At 37.2% G+C, this 21,307-nt stretch overlaps 1 protein-coding gene across 5 annotated transcripts in view; it reads right to left on the bottom strand.

The window, feature by feature from the left end:
• Nucleotides 1-634: 634 nt before the first annotated feature.
• The window catches only part of CERK (ceramide kinase), a 42,952-nt gene continuing 22,279 nt past the window's right edge, over nucleotides 635-21,307 (bottom strand). For all 5 annotated transcript variants that reach the window (XM_075081286.1, XM_075081288.1, XM_075081287.1 and 2 more), the window contains 7 exons: nucleotides 16,825-16,899; nucleotides 14,926-15,078; nucleotides 14,016-14,121; nucleotides 11,263-11,333; nucleotides 6,692-6,897; nucleotides 4,246-4,454; nucleotides 635-3,318 (listed from right to left, as the gene is read on the bottom strand). In XM_075081286.1, the coding sequence (XP_074937387.1) occupies nucleotides 3,219-3,318; nucleotides 4,246-4,454; nucleotides 6,692-6,897; nucleotides 11,263-11,333; nucleotides 14,016-14,121; nucleotides 14,926-15,078; nucleotides 16,825-16,899 (920 nt within the window). In that variant the 3' untranslated portion in view covers nucleotides 635-3,218. The remainder of the gene's footprint in view (nucleotides 3,319-4,245; nucleotides 4,455-6,691; nucleotides 6,898-11,262; nucleotides 11,334-14,015; nucleotides 14,122-14,925; nucleotides 15,079-16,824; nucleotides 16,900-21,307) is intronic.

The following is a 21,307-nucleotide window of genomic DNA, read 5'->3' as shown; positions in this document are numbered from 1 at the left end:
GCTGGCTGGAACTGACTGTCCAATGTGGGGGGAGCTTCTCACAGAAGCCACCCCTGCAGCCCTGCCACTACCAAAACCTTACCACATAAACCCACCACACTTGAAAAGCAGAAGTCTAGTGCTGAAAAGCATGTTCTCCTGTGTCTACTGTTCGGCTACAATGAACATGTTTTACTTATTAAAATATGTACTGCATCTGTAATAATTGCAGTGAAATTCTAAAAGACCCCATCTATACACTATATATAATATAATACAATACATATTTCATGTTTCTTAGAACAGTAGTTTTCTTTCACTTTTTGCAGTTTAGATTTTTCCATAATAAATAACTCCAAGTACTTGCATTATAACTAAGTTTCTTCTCCCTGCTTCAATCTTTTTACCATGGTAGAGTTGCTTAGTTTTAGCTTAAGTCCAGGTTCACCACGCGCTTTCCTTCACGCTCAGTGTTTGTCTATACTCACACTTGCTACAAAGCTGCGGTCAACCCAAATGGAAGCTTATGAATTGCTTTCTCCACCGGGTTTCACCTGCTCACATTGGTTACACTGAGCACACTACTGCCGGATTTCTGCCCAACAAAGGAAAATAGTTTTTCAAATCACATCATGAAAAGAAGAAAACCACTGTATTGCTGTATGCCATAATTTTATTTTTCCAATGAAATGTCCTAGCATCATAAAACAGAACATATTTTCTAATCTTGAAGCCAGCAAGATTGGGGGCGGGGGAATTTGAGCTTGGTTTTCCTATACACAATTTCCATACTGAGACTACATTCAGGGAAAAAAAGAGTCAGAATTAAAATGTAGGCAGACACCTATGCAGCTCTCTTCTTGAAAATAAACTGGACACGTCATACAACTCACATATGGTGCTTTGCTAGTATAATATGCTACAAATAGAATTATTCAAATGCAACTATACAGCTTTTTCTATTACCTAAGACCTTTTCATTTTCTGTTGCAACACCTTCATTATTTACTTCACACTTCATTACCATGCCTCAGAATGATCTTTTCTCCTTCTTTTCCAGTGGCTCATTTCTCAGAAAGAGGGCCTTCACTGTGGCTGTCTCTGGAAACACCAAGCACTCAGTTTTAGATATAAAAAATACTCAAAGCATTTCAACAGACATTCGTAACTAGATTAAGCCTCCATCTTTCAAGTAATCAAGCAAGGGTCTCATGACTTGCTAGTAAATTAATGGAAAGAGCTGGTTAGGATTTACTCCTGTTCTCATTTATGAGAATGGGATCTGGACTGCTGTCACGCCTGATACATGCCCTCATCTGTTGGTGAGCTGAGTGTGCACCATCACACCCTGCACAAGAATTACAGTAATTTGAAGTCTGTGTACTCATGGATAGACCAAAATAACTGTAGAACTCTTTAAACAAACAACACTTCCAAAACGTATTTGCATTTGTAGAACTGCGTAATCTCATTTTCAATGAGATCCTCATGGTCAAAATACTATTTCACTTATTAAACATGTTTAAAATGTACACAAGTATGTATGTCTGTAAAACATTGGATCAATCAACATTTCAACTCATTGCATTAGTATGGAAGGTAAACAGCAGCACTTTTGGAAAAGTATTCAAGTATTTCCCTGAAATACTATATAATGAAAAAGAAAACCTGTACTTTAAGTGCTTTTTGTCATATAGAGCAATATGAATAATACTCTGTAGCAAAGTTATAGCACACCATTTCAATATTACACAAAACTGGAATGTAAATAATTCCAATAGCAAAAAAATATCAGCCATTTAAAACAATTTTCAAGTGCTTCAGTAATAACTGACTAATCACCATGGCTTACACAGAGCAAATACATGAAAGACAAAACTAATACAAGCTGAATGACAGCAGTGTCAATAAATATCCACGAACAGAGAATCATTAGCTGTTCAGACACAAAAAAACCCTCTGATGCAATGAGTTTTAAGGAGAACTACAAACTTAAGAAAATATAGAAGAGAGCAGGGACTAACTTCTGACGCTCAAACAGTAATAAATATGTACGAGAAAAGCAAAACTTAGCCCCAAGCCTACACACAGCATGTGTGTCACGATACACAAATCCATACACAACTTAAATAATCACTCCATAGCTATATGTGATCGTCTAATGTTTTTTACTATAAAAACAAATCAGCACAGTGAATTCATGATTTATCAGATGCCAGTTTCTTTCCTTGACCTGACAAATCATTTTGTTTAGTTAAACATAATTTAAAAAGCTTTCAATCATCAGATCATATTTTTAAACTTCACATTCCAAAAATCTTACTTTGCAAAGACATTTTAATATATGTAGTAGAACGTCCAAAGAATTGTGTACTGAAGAGGGAAGCTTTTCACATATTAATTTTAGGTATTTTAAAAAATTTAAAACATGCTGGTGTTCCAGAAGATACTTGTATTTTCCTTTGCCTGTGCCTTCCTGGAATTATAAGTTTCCCTGCGAGTCGCTTGCAAGACATTTCAGTTGCTGTGTTGGGTATTTGGTATCATCCAAACAGTCATAAAACCATCTATAATCCCAAAAAGCATCATGCAAGGAAGCCTTTATAAATAGAATATATAGGTTTGATCCGTATACAGATGTGCTTTTATTTTTCAAAGTTTCTCTAAACTCTTATTGATATTACTTAAAGCCAGGAATGTGTGTTTGAATTGCATTGATAAGTTGCAAGGTATAGTCAGAATTACAAAACGAAAAGTTTTACTAAAGAAGAAAAAAAAAAAGATGAGAATGACAATATTGTTGTCCAGCATTTAAGCCACATGCAACTTCATAACACTCCCAGCAGAAAACGTCTCCTCAGACTAAAAATATCTTCTCTTGGTATCTTTGTTTGATGACAATGAGGAGTCCAATGTTTTATAACATTTAGATATTATTGCAACACAACTGCTAAATTAGCTCTCTAGAAAAGCACAGAGAATTTATCAGTCATCGAGAATACATATATATAGGTCAATCCTCTCTTTTCTAACATAACTTAGATTACATTGCTCCAAGACATATTTTAATGACTACGTTTAAAAAAGAAAACACAATGCAGTAAGTTGCCTAAAATTATACTGAAGCCATAAAAAAAAAAATCTAAAGTTTTAAAATACTTGTCAATTTGACTAAAATGCATATTTACTCAATTTCCTTGAGCTTTTATTTTTTCTTCTCCCCATTGGAGGAACAATGTCTATAGTGATTCTTCAACACTACTCTGGCTGTAGGCAGCTTCATCTTTACAGTTTTCCTCGATTCCCCTTGCAAACAGTTTCATTAACTGGCAGTAAACCCTGAAAAATATGGAAATCAATTAATAAGAAATAAATGAGCACTACTACTTTAATTCTAACAATCCATGAATTTCAAGCAGTTGGACAAAATTCCTTGCTCCGGACTATAGAAACCGTGCGCTCATTCTTGATACAGTCCTCCCCTGCAAAGAAGGCTGGATGCTTTCATGTATCCATCACTCCTGTTACTCCTCTTTTCCACACAAAAAAGTTCTATGGGACACTTAGAATGAGATGATCTTATTCACTATTTTTATAAATCACTTTGGACTGCTAAGTGATTATGTTTTAATGGAACACACTTGCATGTAAATATTTTATATTGTGGTTTTGGTTCCCTTTTTCTAAGGGAAACAACAAAGCAATCCACAAAAAAAACCACCCAAACAAAAAAGAAAAAAGCCTTTCAAATGTCAAACCTCTATTCCCTCCTAATCTGATTATTTGCACAACTGCAAACTACTTTCTCCATATGCCAAGGCTGGAGATAAGACTCTGCTGTGTGCCAGAAAAAATGAAGTATGGGACATACTCAGTATTTCTGTAAGACAAAGATGCTTACTTAAGCTTAACAGGAAAAGCTACTGCTCAGAGTAATGAGATACTCTGCTCATTTAAAAAAAGAATCCTCCCAACACCACCTTCACTTTCAGCGCTTCACGCACGTAATATCCGTACCTAAGAAGTAAGTAGGACTTGAAAGGTAGGGCCATCCATATACCTCAGTCAGAGTGATCATTTACAATACACATGGTTGGAATGTCCTCTGGAAAGGACTTGAAAAAGTAATAAAAAAAAGTTTATTATCAGAACACTCAGACTTGCTATGCAGAGGCTCCTTTTTGGGATGTCTTTATGAGCTCCTTTACAATCAGTGAACATGCTTAATATGTTTTCTGATACGTGGCGAGAAAAATTGACACTTACCTCACTTCAATTGCTGAACCGTCCAGAGTTTCTCCGTCGCAATTCCAGGTGCTATTAGCAATATTACAGCAACAAGCTGGATGATCTCTGCAGAACTGGCCAAAACGTTTCTTTCCTATGTCCGTGACATTGCTTTCATTGTCTTCTGAAAGCTTTGATGTAAATTGAAAACTCTTCACCCGATAAACATCTACAAATGAGAAGTCAAACTACACAGAAAAAAAATAAATCAAGACAGACAATTAAAATTAGTTAAGTACATTTGATATGTAAAGCAACTCAGCATACAGCATTTTGCATTTAAGAAAGTCTGTCCATTCCAATTTTCTAGAGAAGCCTACCTGAGGCACAGAGTGATTTTTTTAAAAAAAAAAAACCAAACCTGCACAAGTCAGACACAAGAAGACAAAAATGGAACCTTACTTTTCAATGGTGGTCTTCAAGTAGCTGCAGTACTACCACTTTTTAGATAATTGGTATCAGGTTCTGAGATGAGTAAATGAGGTATTAAAACTACTAAAAAAACCTATAAAAAACGAATATAACATGGAATCAAAGTCAAAAAGGTTTGGATTGGACCTTTGTACCATCCTCAGAACCTGTTCAACTACAGACCTTAAGACAGATGGGCTTTTCTGAAAGCCTTCTGCTTCTGCATTTGGAACAATGCCCTGAAGGTGAGGATTCTACGGCAGTGTGATCGCATCACAGAGGTGGGCGTATAGGAAAATCAGAATGGAGGACAATATTATTACATGCCAACAAAATAAAAAGATCTTTTTAACTGGTTAATTCAGCTAGAAAAAGTAGGAAAATTAAGAGATTGCTCGTATTTTACACTACAATATTGTTGTACAAGTGCTTTAAAATAGGCTTTGTAAACAAAAGGAAAGCAACTTAACTGATATGGACTTAAATATTTAGTAAGCTGTAATAAATACAGACAAGTCATTTAGCAAAGACATCGGAGTATGTGTGTGTCTATGGGAAGGAGATGGCAAGTAAATAAAAGTAAACGAAGAAACCAGTCTATATTCATGTCCAGTCACCCTTTTCTTCCTTTTTCTTTTCACGTTTTCTTAAGTTTTCAAACAGGGTTTCTCACCATTGAGGTAGACACTAGCCTGAGGTGAGGACATATGTACAATCCTGCTTTTAACCTACACTGCAAAACCAACACATCCCAGAGAGAAACAGTGGGGAAGCTCTGGAAGGGGAACGGACCATAGTGGCAACCACAAAAAGCATCAGAGTTGAAGGGACCTCCTAAGTGTTAAGTTCCTTTGGCTTTTAACCATAAACAAACTGTGAGGTTGTCAAACTCCACACTTGGAAGCGGTGGCTCATGGCTACAAGGAGGCTCACTAAGCAGTGTGCTAGTCGAAACAGCTTAGTTTCAAAAACTGGTATTCATGGCTGCACAGAGCCACCCACGAATGCTCTCCTGTCTCCAGTCTAAGCAGAACATAGCCTCTTGATAAATGTTGAAGCCAGTTTGAGAGGTAGCCAGGGAAGGCTTCAAATAACCAAAAATATCAAGGGAACAGTGAGAGTGAGTGGGAAGGAATGAGGGGAAGAAAAGGAGACTGAGAAGAGCAGGAAGGAGAAATACAGATGCAAACACAATGTCCCAGGGAATGGTAATGAGGAAATAAAGGGAAGGGAATCTATGCTAATTCTTCTACAGGGGAAGAAGAATAGCACCATAAACAAGTGAGATTTATTATTGCTTTTATAACTAGATATGACATTAGTCCATTGTTCAGATAATTTCCAGAACATGTTAATAGTATCAGGTTGTGACAAATATTAAATGTGTGTATTCACAGCCATAGCTCTGGTTTCAACAGATACTACAATCCAAAGCTGTGATGAATCCTCCCTTGTAGTTTATCCTGACAGCTACAACATATGCAAGGAATAATTTTGAAGCTGAATGCATAAAGCTCATATCCTGGTCACATATATATGTATTAAAATTCTGCCAAAAGCCTGCAGTTTACAAATCAAACTGCAGCTCTGGTGACTTTCTTCTAAATCACATTTTTATACAGTTTACAAAAAGTGATTTTATTCTTCTTCACTACCTCTTCTACCTCAGCTACATTATACTGCTGTGAGCGGTTTTTCATGATGAATACATGGGGGCACAGTTGTGATAAAATCACTTTCAATATTGTCCAAACAGCAAATATATAGGAAATGCTATGAAACAAAATTCAGTTAGCAAAAGTGGAATTTTGTTAGAACCCCATGGCCAAAGACTTGACTTAAATAACATGATTTATTTTTAAAATGGTACACATGCTGAGATTATGTCAACCGAAATGTATAAACTCTTTTTCTTTTGAAAAACCTGCTTTGTAGATGGTGTTCTTGTCATATAAGAATATCAATATTTACAATGACTGACTCTGGAGAAATCACCGTCAAAGGGACTACACACCTGATCATCTTGGTTTTTATGTCTGACAAGATACCGTAGAAAATCAAATCTGGAGCATTTACGAACTAGAATGAGGTCAGCTGAACCGTCTGCCAAATGGGCTGCTGGTGAAAGACCTTTTGGACTTCGTGGACAGGCACAGCTCATATTTACTGCATTGATGGCTAGAAATTTGCCTTTAATCACCTTCCATTCTTCTTTGTCTTCTGAAACACATCAATAAAGGCATGGAGATAGGTTATTATTTGATCTACTCAAAAGAACACTAAAAAGCATCATTCTTGGCAACTTAAAAGTTTTTACTGGGCATATCCATACACTGTCAATATATATCTAAAATAAACTGCACTTAAAAAAAAATCTATTTCTCTCTTGGTATATGAAAAAATTGCTTTCCTCCCTTCACAGACTGATGATGTACTAGCACTGCTCACCATCTCTGACATACACATGCCAAATTCAGGATCAATGCTATTCGGGTGAACCCACAAAGCCTTAGGCAGGGACAAGACCAAGGCAAGTTACAATTCTTGTAGTGAGAACGTTCAGGGGTTTTTTTAACTCCTTGATTTTATTTTTGCTCTTCAACGTGTTAACCTTAAATAAACAATGATGCAAAGACAGTGGTTTAGTATTTGGTTTCTAAATCAATATTCCTCTTCTGTTTTGATGCCACAAATTATATTTGGAAAAAAAACAAAACAAAAAGGGAATAGACGACTCAGGGTTCAGCAATGACCAGCAGGCAGCACATCAGGAGTCTGTTTCCATCCCACACCCAAACATCTAAAGATGAATACTACTAGCAGAGTTGAACTTTCCTGGGCATAAGTCTTCAGAGATTTCTGGAAAACAATACAAAAGTCTGGCTTCAACAACGTGAAACTGTTTTATTAGACATTAGACCTAGACTGAGCTTAAGGGTGTGATGGCATCAATACTACCAAGAGCAGAGGAATTTTCTGGAACAGAGAAACACTGGCAGGCACTGTGCAGAGTTGTAATCTAAACTGTATTTTCTTAAGTATGGATAAAAATAGATTTAAAAATGCCTTTGCACTTTTAGGTTACACATATTCGCCTTTGTCACTACAAGAAGAGAAAGCCATAAAGCAGCCATAACACTCCTTTTCTACTCCCAGTATAAGTGGACTCAGGTATTTCAAATTAACAACTCCACAGAGCAATGACTGCAGAATAGTCTATGGAGATACATGTGGTTCTAAGGCCTGAGTTCAGGAGTGAAGTGCCATTATTGATGATAGGGGTAAAATGAACAAAAAATGATAAAGCTTGTTTATAAAAACTTGTTAAAGTTTGATCATCAAATCACAGCAAAGCAGAGGTTTTGAGGTATATTAACTGTACAGAGTTAGAAATCTAACATTATTCAGTTCCCCACACTTGGGATAACATAGTTATTTTCAAGGAGCTTCTTTAATGGGACTATAGATGGACATATATTATTTCATGTCCTGACATTTTGATATTCTTTGCTGTCTTAGTTTTAGGAACTTCACATTTACTTTAGAGAATCATTTTTACAATTGTCTAGGTAATTTTGGACCTAAAGTCTATGATGCATTCATTTCAAATTGACTTCTTCCAAGCTTTATACATGAGAAAAATAAGAAAAAAATAAGAAAAAATGCTTGGAAAGTATTCTGTAGTTATTCTTTGCTCTTTGAACTCTTCTTGCTTCCTTGAATTTTTATTAATTGGAACTTCTTACTCTCCACTCTTTAGAAACAGAACCAAGAAAAACAGAATTCCATGGAAAATACAGTAGGATTATAATGTGACAAAAGACTTAAAAGAAACTACGAACTTCATTCTTTTTTCCATCTAGACTATACTCTCTATCTCCTGATAAACACATGAGTAATAACAAGAAAAAAATGCAGCTCTTAAATTCAACATTTTTTCATCATTTGCCAGAGTGGCTTTTGTATTGCTTGTTTTACTGCTGATCTTTTTATGTTGCTTTCAAACAGAACATTACAGAAAGAAATAATTTAAATCAGATTCAAAATGTGTATCTTAAAAGATGAGAAAGGCTTACAAGACGAGGTCCTGCTCTGAGATGAAGATAACTGAACAGAACGTAAGAAACTGCTGGAACTGGAAACACCCATGGCCAGAATTATATAAGTGCTTATTTACAAAAACCCAGGCATTTTCTGATATACCAACACAAAATGAAAACACCACCCTTTACTGATAAATGCTTTTGTTGTTTATCTGTTATTAATAATTTAGTCTATATATAGATATGTGTTAACTTTTGAAGTATGCTTACCATACCAAATAAGTCTCAAATTACTTAAGGTAGAATGTTTATATATGTTACTGTAATAGATTGTTTTCACCTCGTAGAGAAGTACCATTTAATATAAATTTCAGCATCTTACTCAAAAAAAGCTTCACTGTTCAAGTAAGAACAAAGTCAGGGTATTTATCAGATTTTAAATTACCAACTATTTTCATAACCATTCTGCACAGTGCATCGCTTAATAGCACAAATTATTTGCCCAAAATTTCTTTCATACAACAGAGCAAGCAAAGCAGGGAGAGCATAAATGGCACTCATTTCAACTGTTTATTGTGTATATATACTGTAAGTTGCTGAAATCAGCAAAGTACCAACACTCAAAAGTTTACTCAGCACATGCACATAAGACTTCTGACTGTCACTGAACATATTTTTATTATGCAATGCAAGCATCTTCCTAAACCTAGCTGGATTATACACAAGCCAAGTAGGCACAATGAAGGAGGCAGCCAATACGCTCTGCTGAGTAAAAACCTCATCTGAGGTGACGATTTAAAATCCTTCTTGTTGCAAATCAAGGGTAGCTGACTGTTATTGTTTGCTTAGCAGTACTGCATGGAGAAGAGACTGGACTGCAAAGGCAAGCAGCTACCAGAAGTAAAATGGATTTAAGGAAACAATATCCTACATAATCTGCTGCTTAATGTCTTGGGCAACACTGACTAATGCAGTCTTGATTGCTCAGTAACCTGTAGCTTTCTTCTGCCTTTGCTCCCTTGCTGGATCAAAGCTAACAAAATGGCAGATAAAAAAAAGCAAAACCAAAACAAACCCAACAAAAAAACCCCAATGAAACAAAAAAACCCAGACAAAACACAAACCCGAAACAACCCCTGGGCCCCCAAAAAAAGAGAACAAAAAACCCTCCCCAAAACCAGACCTAGCCCCCCCCCAAAATACCAAACAAAACCCTCCCACAAACAAAAGAAAAAAGCTTGGCAGTTTCTAGATACAGTTATTTCTCAAAAAGAGTTTTTTCTTATCATAAAACCTAATATCAGATTTAGGTCCTAAGAAAATATTATGTAAAGCAATTTTTTTAGCTGAATCTGGGCATAAATTAAAACAACTCAAGAAATACTCCCATCGGCCATCTGCTGACTATACAAAAGATTTGAAAGCAGTAGCCGGTATGAAATCACTATATAAACATGTGTAACAGGAATTCAAGTTGGCATAGGAATCTATACACAGTCTGTATGCTACCAATGAATCCCTATAGCATGATGGTATTCTTCTTGCTAAGAAATGGCTAGAACGTGGCACAGATACTGTGCAAAATAACTATAATTATAAGATAATCTAGGTCATAAGGACCAACGTTTGTGTCAAGAAAATTATGGTTTTATGCACTGGGCTTTACAAGGGGAAAAAAAAGAGTAAAAGCAGAAGCAAGAACCCGTGGGACAGCTGCCTGCTGTTTAAGAGGGGTTTATCCAAGACAACGAACTGAGACTAGAGGCAGAACGTGGTCAATCTGCATATCTTACTACAGCAAGGCCACAAGTCTATCAGTATTAGTGCTTCCTTTTAGGACATAGTAGTCAAAGAGACACAGCTAGGAGGATGACTGCACAGAATCCAGTATATTAACAGTTGTTTTAACAAAAGGGAAAGTTATACCCATTAAAAAAAACATCCATGGATGTGTGTGCAGGGGTTGGAATGGGGGCAAAAAAGAGAATAAGGATAGCACAGCTAGAGAAATCTCATTTATCATTTATGCTGAGTGTTGATTGTGTACTGTCCAGAAATACTTAAGTCCACCAGATCAGTTATCAATTGTCCCAGTTCACTGCCTCATATTTACTTAACAAACAGCTTTACATAGCGTGACTTCTGTGCCGAACAAATTTTTAATCCTGATCTATTCTAAAAGTTATCTTAATGAACTGCTTCCTCCTATACTACCTCACAGTTTATCAGTTAAGTCCTTCTCACAAAAAAGGACAGAGTCCTAGCTCACAGAATATACCTTTCTTGAAGAAAAGAAATCCAACACATTGAAATATATAAGTAATTAGTATAATTTTCTCACAATTTTCTGAGGTTTGGGTGGAGGAGACACCTTACATATTTTTCACATATGTACATATATTTCCCTTAAAGAAACAATGGATTACCTAGTAACTCCTAATGTTAAAAAAAAAACTGAACAAAACACACACACACTTGAACTGATAATTATTTTTAATAATTTGCATAATACTATACCATGTTACTTTTGATGACAAATTACCTTCATGTTTTAACCCACATGCCTTGTGCTGTTCTGCCAGCTGTTGCTCACTTTTCTTGCAAACGTAACACCTGAAAACAAAAGTACCATTCAGTTCCTTAAAACACAACTATTATTCGTTCAACTTCTTTGTTTTACCGAACCATTACAAGACCTTCCCCGCCACAAGATGCAGCATGGCACTAACATCCTTGATGTGGCATGAATCGCGATAGCCCTGCAGGCCATATAGGTACTTAAGTACAATGCTGAAAATTACTGGATGTCAGAAGTAACAGCATCACAGAGCCTTAAGATCATGTAGGTTGGAAGGGACTTCTGATGTGGTCCAAAGCTCTGCTCAAAGCAGGTCTTACAGGATCAGGACATTCAGTGTCTTGCTCAATCAAGTTTTGAATGTCTGCAAGGGTAAAGTCCACAACACCTCTGTGCAACATGTTCCAATATTTGACTGCTTTAACAGTGAACGACACTGACATACTGGAGCCAGTCCTTCACCTCAGAAGTACTGAGTACAGGGGAAGAATCACTTCTGACCTGTTGGCTTCTCTTTTGCATAGAAAGCCCAATATGTGGTTGGCCTTCCTTGTTGCAAGGACACACTGCTGACACAGGTACAGCTGTTGTCCACCAGGATCCCAAAGTTCTTTTCGGCAGAGCTGCCTTCCAGACAGTCAGTGCCCAGTCAGTACTGTTGCATGGGACTATTATTCCACACCAGATGCATAACATTTGCCTCTCCTGAACTTCAGGAGGTTCCTGTCAGCCATTTCTTCAGCCCACCAAGGTCCCTCTGAATAGCAATCCTGACTTTCAACATATAAAACACTCCTCCCAATCTTGTAACATCCATAAAACTGCTGATAGTGCACTCTGCCACCGTCTGAGTCATTAATAAAGGTGTTGCACAGTTTAGCCCCAGAATTGATCCCCGAGGGACACTATTAGTAATTGGCCACCAGTTGGACTTGGTTCTCACAACCTTTCTAGGTAATATTCCCAGTTTTCCACCCATTCACTTATCTAGACCACACCTCATCAATCTGGTTTTAAGAATACTACAGGCCTTTAATAATACTACCAAAGGCCTTGCTAAAGTCAGGGTATGTAACACCTACTGTTTCCCCCTCATCAATGGGCTTGGGGGCAAACTACTTCAGTGAAAACTGGGGCAACAGAGTAATTTTCTAGCCTTTTCTGTATCTTTTATCACTAGGTTCCCTATACCACTAAGCGGCAGGCCCACAGTTCCTTTAGCCTTTTGTTATGACTGCTATACTTATATAACCCCTTAGTAACACCCTTCACACCCCACACTGATTTCAACTCCACCTGAGCTTTGGCTTTCTCAGTCCTATCCCTTGTATGTTTAGGCAATGTCTCTGTGTTCTTCCACAGTAACCCATTCCACTTCTACCTCCTCTTTACTTCTCAGATCCTTGCTCATCCACGCTGGTTTTCTATCACGCTTACTCAAGTTTCTGCATATCAGAATGGACTATTCTTGTGCTTTGAGGAGGTACCAACCAACTCTCCTGGGCCTCTTTGTCCTCCAGGGCAGTCTCCCATGGAATCTTGCCAAGATCTGCTCTCCTCAAGTTCAGGCTTGCAATTTTACTTTTTGTCCTGCTTACTGCTCGCAGGATTTTAAACTCTGTACTCTTACAGTCACCACTGCCAAGGCTGCCTTCAACTGTCCCATCGCTCACTTTCCTTTTCTGTAAGACGACCAGCAAAGCATTTCTCCTAGTCAGCTTCTCAATCACCTGCGTGATCACTGTCACCACCACACTCCAGGATTCTCCTAAATTGCTTGTGTCCAGCCCTATTGCCCTTCCAGCAATTATCAGGATGTAGAAAACCCCCCATGAGGAACCAGGCACTCTTTACTCCCCGAGACCTGGATGACAGCTTTCTCCCTCTGGAGCTTCCCTGCATCAAGGCACCTGATGGATTAGGAGAGTTGCTCCAGCTAGTGCTGGAGACCACGATCTGTTGTATGTCACAGCACCAACACAGCACAGTCTCAATAAGTTCCATGTAGTTTCTGGCCAAAGCTTCTGGCTCCTCTGTATCCTGCTGTGCTGTTTACTGCTGTGACAACTATTATATTTGATAACTACATTAATATATATAGAAAAATAATAAATACTAGTGCTTAACTTCAAGCAGGTGAAAGCAAAATGAAAGGAAGGAAAGCTGGGAATTTAAGGTAGGCCCCCTGACTGGAGAAACAAGTCAAGAATATCACACAGAATTTATACAGTAGTAGTCTATAAAAAATGCTAAATAGGCCGATTCCTGAGAGAACCTATCCTCAGGACAAGCCATGCCAGCTGCTGTCATGGCACTAAAACAATCGCTAAAATTGCTAGATCTAATTATAATGTGAACATTTGAGAATTGAGTAATTATTTCCAATTGTAGAAGCTATGAGGCATCCAGACTTTTCATTTATTAGCAGCAACACAGCACAGTACCCTCAGCATATTGTAACTGGGTACTGTGCTGTTATCTTTTGCTTCATTTAAAATTGGGGGAGAGGGAGACCAGCTAAAAAAATTTTATTACATTTTTGTTTACTGACCTGAAAAAAGAAGTGTTCCCTTTAATGAACCACTAAACTTTTCTTACAAGCTTGCCTCTTTCAGAGTAAGTGTTTTGATATTAAAAATAACATTTCGGTAACCTCTGTTTACACACAGGCCTTTTCAAATAGTTCATGTCAAATACCCAGAGATAATCAAGCCTACCCTGTTCTGCAGCTATCTTTATCTCGTGGAGATCCCGATGTGTGTTTTGCTGGTTGAAAAGAAATTGTTCCTTCATAGTAATGATGAGAAAGGAAAGTCTTGAAGCCTACATAAAGAAGGTATTAAGCAGCATTAAGTAATTACAAATTCACACGGCAAACACCCCTGAGTACATCCCTTGATTGTTCCTCTCTCCTTCTCTAAGGACTGCAAAACAATACTCTCCTCAAGCTCACAGCTCTTTGTTTTATGATGTTTTAGACTGTAAAGGACAAGGAAACACCCTCCTTGCCCCCCCCCCAACTTCTAACATTTGCCGATAGTGCCACTACTTTCCTTGACAAAAGCTAACTAAAAATTTTAGCTACATATCACTGCTGAACCTTAAAATTGACCTACATTACTTAACTTCTGCTTTTGCATCTTTTTGCCCTAACATAAGACAAATCAAAAAAAGCAAAAAATACTTTCTAGTAGCACAGGATTTATCCAAATATTAACTAACTAGGCTAAACCACTCATCTCTCCCTATAATCAGTGCTGGAAGAAGGACAAAATTAACAATTCATTCTATCAGCTGAATGTCCAAGACAGAGGAATGCCTATCTCTAACTGACTGAAAAGAAAGCCAAAATGTTTAGCACATAAGAGATACTACTTTCTAGGCAGCTGTCACTAGGTGACATGTATTCAACACAACTTTAATGAGCACACTGTTAATGTTATCCCCCAAGTTACAGAGCTTTACATAATGTGATCCAATGTACTTGGTACTACAAGGAATTTTAAATCAAGTTCAGTCTGTTTCTGATGTTTAAAAGCTTGAGAGAAGATTGGTTTGGAGAGAGCACATCAACTGCTCCAACATGTTTACATGCTGACAAGAGAATGTAATAATTACACAAGTTACCTGAGTAGTCATATCTCATCGGACCCATCCACCGCTTCTTTTCACTATCTTTTAATATATCTCCATAAAAACCATAACCCAGCAATGATACAGAGTACTTCAAAAATGTGTTGTTATGATGTACAGAAGAGACATCCAGAGGCTGACAGTCACCTATGAAGATTAGAAGTGCCAGGTTCTATTAAGGCTTATTTTGTTTGCAGCTGTAAATAACAGTAGCTTTAATGTTACAGAATTTTAAATTTTTTTTTTTTAAAAAGTATGTATGTCAATATATACATCATATATCCATATATATTTCTTATACATGCAGAAAGGGAAAAATAATTTTTTTTACTTAATTTAATATTTAAAAAGAATTAAGCACTAAGTGAGAAAAAAGGTCAGTATGCTAAAAATAGATAATAATATAATATATAATACAAAATTTATACTCATTTACCATGTAGCAGTAGGCAGGGATGTTACAGAAGAGATCAATACAGTATCTGTACATCTACTGGATATTACTTAATCCTGTATGTCATGCTATCAGAGGATAATTCAAGCTGGAAGGGGACTCAGGAGGTTTCCTATTGAATCTCCCACTCAAAGTAGGTTCAGCTATGAGGTTAGATCAGGTCACTCAGGGATTTTTCAGGGCTTGACTGGATAAGCCCTAAGAATGGAGAGTATACCACCTCTCTGATGTTCTCACAGTGTAAGCTTTGGAGTGGTGGCGGGTTTGGGGAGTTTTTGGAGGTGGTGGTGTTTCTTCACTTGTTTGTTGGGGTTTTTTGTTTGTTTGTTTTGGGTTTTTTCTTTTTTCTTTTATTTCACTTAATGCCCATTGTCTCTCATCCTTCCCACCACGGACTACTGTGAAGAACCCTTTATGTGAGAAACACTTTTTTTTATATACACATTTAATAATCCAGCTAAATACTATTATATATAAAGTCCATATCTCTCTCATCCTAGTCCAGCATCCTAAACTCTACATATGCTGAACAGATTTAACCATAGGTTAGTAACAGAGAAGCACATGTACAAATCTCTACACCACCAGTTCCTAACTGCAACTGTTAAACACTCAATAACAAGTGATAATGAAATAATTGTCACTTGGAAATTCTATCCTTTATGCTTATGCAACATTGTTATAACTGAAGACAATCTCGCATAATTTTTCAAATTCAGTATTAAGAACTGGGTGACTATGTTTCTACAGCATATGGCAAGATAGGACAGAAAGCACAAATCGCAATGCACGGAATATGCCAAGCTATCTCCTTCAGCCCCTGTGGAGTTCAGGGACTCCATTACTAGAGGACTTTGAGAAGTGGTAACATCAGTGCTCCTACGGATGACAACATATCAAAAAGCATTTATTGAAGAGTAGTTGTTTTCCTCCCTAGCTCCTCCTCAAATATATGACTTACAGATGGTAAAAATGGGGAATTATCAGCTAATTCCAGTCCAGCAGAAGCCATACTTCTAACTTGGCATGAAAGCATTGAATTGCACAGGACAACTGGACAACTAGTACAAAATACTATTCAAGTACACATGCACTTGTCATAGCTTTTTCAGAGACACACTGAGAGAGAGAGAGTCCAAAAATTTACACTGCTTATTGTATTTTACTGCTATTTTCAAAAGCATGCCAGAATGCATGAAAACTTAAGCACCAGATATAAAATTTCAAAACATTATGATCCCCTGAAAACAATGAATTACAGTAGAGAAAGCAATTCTGTATTTCAAATCATGAGACTTAAATCCCAGACAAGACCTTCATATTTCAACTTGGCCATTATGTTCAAATTATATTTCACAAGCATAAAGAACTAAATGGAATTTTTATTTTTGGCTATTTTAACCATTTTCATAACAAAACAGCAAACTGTGGCCACCCACCTACAATAATATGAAGAGCTGATGTTACTGGATCAGAAATGCCAACAGTAGAATAGCATATGCAATCTGTTGATCCTGAAAAATAAAAAAACTAGAGATTAATTCATATCTTTTCAAAACAAGGGTATTGGCATGGTCCAATTTATATTTATATTTTATGGAACAATGTAAACATAAGGATACAAATATTATGATTTAAATTGTAACATTTTCTCCCCCAGTGAGTAGAACTTATTTCTCTCCATACAAAGGACAAAGATTTTCACTATATAAGCAAGATATACATAGCAGTTAGTGAAGGGAAATAAGTTAATTCACATGAAAAATTTCAGGATTACGTTACAGCTTTTATATCAGTTAATGATGGAGGGGAAAGGAAGGCACACCCCAACTTCCTCCTTTGCTTAAGATTTCTTTATTGAGATCTCAAGAAAAGAAGTTGACTGGTCTCCTGTTTTTTAGGGGAGTCATCGAAATTCCAGACTGTCAACAACAGCCCCTCCTCCTCCAGCAGGTGCTTAAACCAGAAACTCCTGCTTAGTTCTATTATTTAAAAATTAGTAAATACTGCCTTTCAGGAATTATTTTATAGATAGGGGAGCAAAGTGAATAGAGGTGTGCCTTTACAGTCTTGAGCAAAATACCTACAGGAAAAAAGGGGGGAAGCTTTAGGTGTCGCCTATATTCTTTGTTGCCAGCTACCACCAGGCCATCCCTCACTCTGTATTTTAGGTGCTGTTTAGAGACAGGCAATTCTCCCTGATTCCCATAAAAAACTAAGAGCCTAGTGCAGGGTTCTGAATCCTACTCTGCAGCAGGGATTTGAAAGGCAGGGTGAGATGTACCGAAGCATTTTTGTTGCAGCATCTAACTCCAAATTTATCTTGTAGTTTCTCCCCTCCCTTCCCTGAAACTGAATTCCTTTAAAGTCAAGGCTGGATATATGAAAACAAAAACTTACTTTGTCCACATATATGTTTTCAGATTCGCTACTGATACACTAGATGTAGAGTAGCTCAGATACAGAGTACTTCATTTCTGAGGCCTAATCAAATTGAAATAGAAAACTGAAAACAGAGGAATGAGAAATCACTATTTAAAATCCACTTTTGGTTCTTTCTCACTTTGAAAACAGTCAAGGCATACACAGCTATCAATAGGATCAAAGAACAGTCCTTTCCCCTTCAACTCGCTTCTCAGGAAATGGACACCACTTCCCCTACCAGTGAAGGGCATGAGAGAAGCTTCTGTCAAGTAAATGTTATACAGAGTCCTGCCACAGTGAACAAGCAGCAGCTCCAGGAGCCAATTAAAGAGAATATAAATATAACAGAACTGCAGAACAAAAGAAACAGTGTGACTAAAGAGATCTCTCTGTACAAGGCTGAGGTTCAGGATGGTGCAAAGGTACCATTACCTTTATATATGCCATCGCATGGGAAAAGGGACTCCAATTTCTCTCAGCATTTTAACAGACGAGGTACACAGATGATGTTACCATGCCACATTTGGAGTTTTACAGCACAAAATATTAAGCAGAGTTCAGATATTGAAGCTATGCTTTATAGCAAGTTTTTTTTCAGTTTCATTTTGCCTCCTATGCTCATGAATTTCCGTTAAGTAGAAAATTCTCAGTACTTTTGAAAAGAAAAAAAAAAAACAAACAAAAAATTAGCTACTAGAAGTAGCCACTAAAAGATCAGACCTGAATTTTTACTGCTGAATGTACAAGCCTAACATTTCATCCAACCTTTGTTTCTTCAAGATCTGTTTTCATTCTGCTAATAGCATACCCTTAGTCATGTTTGTCTTGACGCAAACAGAGCTTCCAAGTAGTCTTACACTATAGGTGGGAAGAGGGGAATTCAAGCCTCTGGTGTTAAGAAGTAGCTTGCATATCTCCCTATATTCTTCTGCAGTCAATTAAAAAAGCTGATCTACCTGTCAGGCGATTTTATGTAACTTATTTTCACTTATATTTGTTAGTAGCAAGGGAAGGCTAAAAGTAGATCTGAAGTCTGAAATTAATTCTGAGATGCTGAAATGGGAGACTGGGGGAGATACCAACAGTGTCTAACCAACTGCCACATCATCCCTTTTTCTCTGACATGCCAGTGGAAAACCAACTACAAACAGTGCAATATCATTGTGTTTTTTCTCTCAGAGCCAGTAGCATGGAGCCACAAAACTGGCATCATTCCTTATATACATTCCAAGAGAATATAACTGATTGTAACACCACACCAAGCAAGAACCTAACAGTACTAGTTTAAAGGTCACAAAACTGTTGATGACGACTAAGAATTTGAACCCTTCTGAATATTTCATAACCAAACAGGAATTCTAGAATTGGGTATTCAAGGGGGTCTTGAATAGATTTGGAATCTACTACTGCTGAAACAGCACTCTGAGTAGATGCACATACAAATCCCACCAAATCTGGCTTATTTCATCAGTATAAATCTGATACGGAAAGGAGGATTAGAATGTAAATATAGCTTGACACATATCCCTTAATTAATAGCTTCGGATTGCCAGAGCACTCAACTTGGGCAAGAAGCTTTCATAGAGCATGGCTCTTGACTAATGTTAGGTGGGGGATGTTGGTTGTTCTGGTTAAACCAACAGAAAAATTATATACGTAGTCTGCCAGATTTTCTTTGGGGATTTTTTTAAGGGCAACAGCATAACTGAGTGAAGGAAAATAAAACAGGTTTTTATGGGCTACACAGAACTACGTGCAAATGTGAAGAAAGTAGTTTGACTGCCTGTTAACTGAGCCCTAATTCATTAATAAAGTAAGATCTTCAGTGCAGAAACTAATTTTTGCATTGGTGTGCTAGAAGAAAAGAAAATCAGTATGCAAGGGAATGATTAAGTATCAGGTTAAGACACTTAGAAGTAGCTACGTGTGCACATGTAACACTGCAGGCAGGCTATGTCAAAGCTTCCATTCTGGTCAAGATGATCTTGGCAGGAATGCTGACAGCAGCTTGAGCTTGATTTAAGGTACTCACACACAGGCCTTGGGAAACAAGACGTCTGCACAAGACAGGCAGATGCAACACAAGATCTACAGTCTCTACTGACCATATTGACCAGATGCCCCCCAGCTAAGAAATGAGTTTAGATGCCCACCTCACCTGCAGACACCTAAATGTAAGCATGAAAATTTGAGTATCAATTTCAAATTGAACTCACCCTAAGGAGAGTAACTATTACCTAAAATGACACCAACCACCAGCATTCAAGTGCTGCAGATTACTCTGCTTGGCTTCCAACTGCTACTCTAGTACAATAGTTGTCTTCCATAGGGCTAGTACATCTCAGTGATGGTGGCACCATACCACCGTATGTAGATAGCTGAATCCCAAACTAAATGTCTGAAATCTCCCAGCTGAAGACAGCTCTCATCCCAGATGTTTTCATATTACAAGCCTACAGAAAATATCAAGTGTGTAGAGGGCACGTCAACTAGTTTTTGTTAAAATAAGTATAGTTACTTTGAATCTTTACCATACATTATGTACACTAGAGCTTTGTTTTATTACCCAGTTTCCCCAAAGTCTGTCTGTTGTTAGGAGGTATCATATAGCCACATAGTTGTTATATAGGCAATTTCTTCTACATTTTTTCCGCTCCCCAAGTTTAAACACTAATTTTTAAAATAAATTTAATTATTTAAAAGTTAAAGGAAATTCTTCCTTTTAATTAAACTCAAGGAGAAATGATATGTATTTAAAATGTTAGAGTATGTATTCCCATAAAACATTTTTACTAAAGCAAGATTAAAGAAACCAAAGTGATGGACTACCCTACATAGAATACAATACAGCTAAATCACCAGATTTCCCCTTTGCATGCAAATATTGCTGGATATTTGTGAGGAGACAAATCATGCAGACAGGTTCTCAGACACCACCCTCACAAGCTTTAAATTGGTCAGAGAACAACCAAAGTGATAAGCAAAACATGATAACTTACTGGTTATATGGAAAGTTCATGCCATTGGTTCTGTGGCCCCAGAAAAAAAATATCAAAGTGCTAGAATTCATAATCTGAAAAATTATTAGACTACTAACTTAGTTATAAGTTTTCTTAAACCAAAACACATGCATGCTGTAGGCTATAAGCATTCATTTTTGTGCTTTCATTGATGGAAAACTAAACAAATTCCAAAGAACTGGAAGTACTAAACTAAGCAGATGACAGAAGCAAGTCAGCGAGATGTTGATCCTACAGAAAGAGTGAATTTAATACAGAAATAGAAATACTTTTTATGCTCATGAGCATTGGTCCATGTGAGATACCCTTGACAGCGGTAGGTGCTCCCACAGCGCACAAAGAATCGTTAGAGACAAATGAGTACGGCAACAGGATTCTGTACTGCAAACAGGTAGAATAACAACTTCAGCATGGGTCCCGTACATCTGTAGTATTTTTGTGAAGTCACAATCACTGCAGCCACCTCATAGATGAAATA

The sequence above is a fragment of the Phalacrocorax aristotelis genome, chromosome 1 (genome assembly GCF_949628215.1).
Source record: "Phalacrocorax aristotelis chromosome 1, bGulAri2.1, whole genome shotgun sequence".
Classification (NCBI taxonomy): Eukaryota; Metazoa; Chordata; class Aves; order Suliformes; family Phalacrocoracidae; genus Phalacrocorax; species Phalacrocorax aristotelis.
This window is presented reverse-complemented; position numbering and strand designations above follow the sequence as displayed.